Source organism: Otolemur garnettii, unplaced genomic scaffold, assembly GCF_000181295.1.
Source record: "Otolemur garnettii isolate 467f Iridium unplaced genomic scaffold, OtoGar3 scaffold00095, whole genome shotgun sequence".
NCBI classification, from domain to species: domain Eukaryota; kingdom Metazoa; phylum Chordata; class Mammalia; order Primates; family Galagidae; genus Otolemur; species Otolemur garnettii.
Window position 1 is genome coordinate 4,102,838 of NW_003852490.1, and position 4,330 is coordinate 4,107,167.

General features: G+C 36.0%; 1 protein-coding gene across 1 annotated transcript in view; it reads left to right on the forward strand.

The window, feature by feature from the left end:
- Positions 1 to 4,330, forward strand: part of HEATR5B (HEAT repeat containing 5B) — a 94,833-nt gene that overhangs the window by 9,837 nt on the left and 80,666 nt on the right. The window contains exons 3-5 of the mRNA XM_023516670.1: positions 950 to 1,121; positions 2,983 to 3,140; positions 4,104 to 4,330. Of these exons, the coding sequence (XP_023372438.1) occupies positions 950 to 1,121; positions 2,983 to 3,140; positions 4,104 to 4,330 (557 nt within the window). The remainder of the gene's footprint in view (positions 1 to 949; positions 1,122 to 2,982; positions 3,141 to 4,103) is intronic.

Consider the following 4,330-nt stretch of genomic DNA (forward strand, 5'->3'; position numbering starts at 1 on the left):
CTCAAAAAAAAAAAAAAAAAGAAATTTTTGCCTAATCTAGATCCTTTGTATTTTCATACGAACTTTACAGTTGGCTTAGCATCATCTACAAAAATATCTTGCTGAGGTTTTGTTTTGTTGTTGGTTTTTTTTTTTTCCTTCTTTTGAGACTTTCTGTCACCTGTGCTAGAGTACAATGATGTCATCATAGCCCACCACAACCTCAAACTCCTAGGCTCAAGCAATCCACCTGTCTCAGCCTCCGGGACTATAGGCATATGCCATGACACCTAACTAATTTCTCTATTTTTAGTAGAAGTCTCGCTTTTTCTCAGGCTGGTCTCAAACTCCCGTGCTCAAGCCTCCCAAAGTGCTAGGATTACAGGTGTGAGCATGCAGATGAGGTTTTGCTTCATATATTCTCTTCATCCTTTTAAAATAAGATGACTCTCTAGTGATTTGACCTCTCATTCCTAATTTTGGTAATTTATATCTTTTCTCTTTTTTTTTCCTGATCAGTCTGTCTAGAGGTTATCAAATTTGTCTTCTCATTGAACTTTTGGTTGTATTTCTGTTATAGTGTTATAGTTAATGTATTTCCTTTCTTATTTCTCTTTTCTGCTTACTTTGTGTTCTGTTTGCTCATCCAGTTTCTGAAGGTGGAAGCTGACATTACTGGTTTGAAACCCTTCCTCTTTGCTAAGGTAGTGGTTTAGTATTACACGTTTCTGTCTAAGTACTGTGAACTCTCTCAAGGCAGTAAGCTGGACAGTTGCAGGGTTCATCTTATTTCTCATCCCTCAAGGATAATTGTTCTTCATTGTCTGATATTCAGTATCTTCAAAACTGTTACTTCACATATTTTTTCCAATATTTTGGTTATTTTAGGACAGAGTGAATCTGGCTCTTGCTACTCTATCTCTGTAAGGGGAAGTTCTATGATGTAATTTACTTCTTGTTTTAATTTTAGTGTCTACTAGAACTCCAGAATGAAGCTGTTTTCATGTGGACTGCCGAACTGGAAAATATAGCCACTCTCTGCTTTAAGGCCTTGGAAAATTCAAATTATGGAGTGAGAGTGGCAGTGTCTAAACTCTTAGGAACAGTCATGGCTACAGCATTGATGCCAAAACAGGCAACAGGTATTGTTTGACAATCCTTATTTTGACTGTAATAGATCTTTGAATGTTTATAGAGTGCTTCCTTTTTTTTTTTTAAACAGAATTTTGTTCTGTTTCTCTGGCTAGAGTGCAGTGTTGTCATCATAGCTCACTGCAACCTCAGACTCCTGGATTCAACTGATCCTCCTGTCTCAGCCTCGCAGAGTGCAATAACTACAGGCATGAGCCTATTTGCTAATTTCTTACTTTCAGTCTCTGATGTGTAGATTCTCATTTATACCACAGTTTTAATTTTCACTTTTTGGGGACCATTATTTTAAGCAGAAACAAGGCACATTGACTTTTTCAAGTGACTCTGGCTTTGCCCCACAGTTCCACAGAGACGTCTCAGAGGTGAGCAGGTAATGAGTGAGCCAGTCTGCCATTGTCTCAACCCCTATTCCACCTCTGTGTAGTAGAAGGAGAACCAGGTGGTTCAGGTTCAAGTCCTCACTTTTATTACCTGTGAAACCCTATTTAGTATCTTTCAGGTTCCTGCTCTTTGTCTTTAATAGTAATTATTTCATTAGGTGATTATGTAACAGTTTAAAGTGCTATGTGCCAGGTGCCAAATTAAATACATTACAAAATTTAATTCTCACAAAGGCCTATGAATTATAAGTACTGTTGTTATTACCATTTTATAGGTCATGAAATTAAGGCTTAGACAGCTTGTATAACTTATGTCCTAAAGAGTGTTCTAATAAGTGTCAGAATTGAAATTTAAACACAGACAGCCAAATTCTGTGGCCTACATTCTTAATTATAAGCTTTATACCTTCTCCATAGAATTTCTATGAGTATTGTGTTTGCTACTTCATGGGAAAAGACTTTATGGAATATGAAGATATTTGTAAGATATGAAGGTGGTTTGATTCCCAGTGACATTTTAATCCATTGGTAACTACTATATAGAAAACACTATTTTGAGAAAGTTTCTTTTTGTTCATCTCAGTTGGGAATAAGAGCTGTGATCAGTTAGTAGTTTCTGCTGTGAATGTGCTGTGTCCTTGTTTCACATATAATATTAAATTTATCATCATTATTAGACTATGGGGCTTAGATTTATTGAATTGCATTTGTTTTCTAGCTCCTTTCATTTTTTTCTTAACATGTTTTGCTTCAAGGTCTATAAGAACATTGTAAATTTTAAGAAAAAAAATGTTCTTTTTTTTTTTGAGACAGAGTCTCACTATGTCACCCTCAGTAGAATGCCGTGGCGTCACAACTTACTAAAACCTCAAACTCTTGGGCTTAAGTGATTCTTTTGCCTCAGTCTCCCAAGTAGCTGAGACTACAGGCGCCCACCACAACCCCCGCTATTTTTTTGTTGCAGTTGTCATTGTTGTTTAGCTGGCCCAGGCTAGGTTTAAACCCACCAGCCTTGGTGCACGTGGCTGGCGCAGTAACTACTGTGCTATGGGTGTTGAGCCTTTAAGAAAAATTTTTATAAGGAAACTAAACCCTGTCCTATTGTAGTAAATTATCCTTTAAAATAAAACTTGAGGGCAATGCCTCTGGCTTAGTGGGTAGGGCACTGGCCGCATATACTGAGGGTGGTTGGTTTGAACCTGGTCCCAGCCAAACTGCAACAAAAAAATAGCTGGGCATTGTGGTGGGGGCCTGTAGTCCCAGCTACTTGGGAGGCTGAGGCAAGAGAATCACCTAAACCCAGGAGCTGGAGGTTGCCGTGAGCAGTGATGCCATAGCTCTCTACCGAGGGGCGATAGAGTAAGACTCTGTCTCTAAAAAAAAATAAATAAAACTTGAATTTTAAGCTAGATTAGCAAAAGATATGCTTCAGAAATATATTTTCTTATGAATTCACTTTTCTTTGTGAAAGTAATGCGTCAAAATGTGAAGCGAGCCACATTTGATGAAGTCTTAGAACTCATGGCTACAGGATTTCTACGTGGAGGGTCAGGGTTCTTGAAGAGTGGTGGAGAAATGTTAAAAGTTGGAGGATCTGTTAATCGTGAAGTGAGAGTTGGAGTTACACAGGTTTGTAACATACGTAGAGATAATTCTGTTTGTCACTTGTGAGGTTTCATGGGAAATTTTAACTAAGTTAATAGCACATACGAAGAGATTTTTAATATTGTCTGGTTCTTTTAAAGCATTTCTTTTATGAAATTAATGAAATATGTTCAGTTTTCAAATTATATGTTTATATGGAAAGGTCAGTATTTAATGATGTATAAATAAGCCTATGTCTATTATATTCATATAAATAGCTAAAAAAATTGTCCCAGATTAAACTTGTCAGAAAATCAATATGTAATCATTCAATATTAATTAAAGCTGTATTCAAGTAGCTTGCATCCTGTAGATTTTAATGTTCTCTAAGGACCTTTCAGCTAAAAATATTGGTTATTTCTTTGATTGGTTTTTCTATGGATGTGTGTACCAGTGTAATTGTAAGATTAAATCTGACTTGAAATTACAATTTAAAAATAATGATTGACATCAAGTAAGAAGCCATAATTAATGATCTAATAATAATTAACACCTATTAAGATGAAATGGTGATCATAGTCAACATCATAATTTAAGTCAAAATTACTACAGTGCTACCTTGACCTTGAACAGGAATAAAATAGAAGTAAATGATTTTATCTTACACAGAAAGTCATAAACAAGTGTTTTTTAGTTCTAAGTGTGTATCTATTTAAGATGTTAAGGTTTTCTTATTCTTATCATCTGTTACTTTCCTGATCACTACGGTAAATTCAGCTTTCCTTCCTCCCCTCACTATTCTCTTTCTGTTCTTCATGGAACAATTATCTTTAGAATTATTTTTTATCAAGGATACTTTACCACGAATTCCTATATCAAAAGTACTAAAATTCTCTGTTAGCCTCAAATGTAATTTATTCTGCGTGCTGTCATCAGTCATTTCTGTACTTTATCTGTGATTATTGTTTACTTATATAAATTTATGTGAAATTTTATCTTTATTTATAGGCATATGTTGTTTTTGTTACAACATTGGGTGGTCAGTGGTTGGAGCGTAGCTTTGCTACATTCTTGTCCCATGTACTTGATTTGGTTTCCCACCCTCGGGCAACACAGACACATGTAGAGGCTGTGTACTCAAGACGATGCGTCTCCTTTATCCTAAGAGCTACTGTGGGCAGTTTACTAGGTGAAAAAGCCCAGATTGCAGCTGCCAAAGAAATATGCCAAGCTAT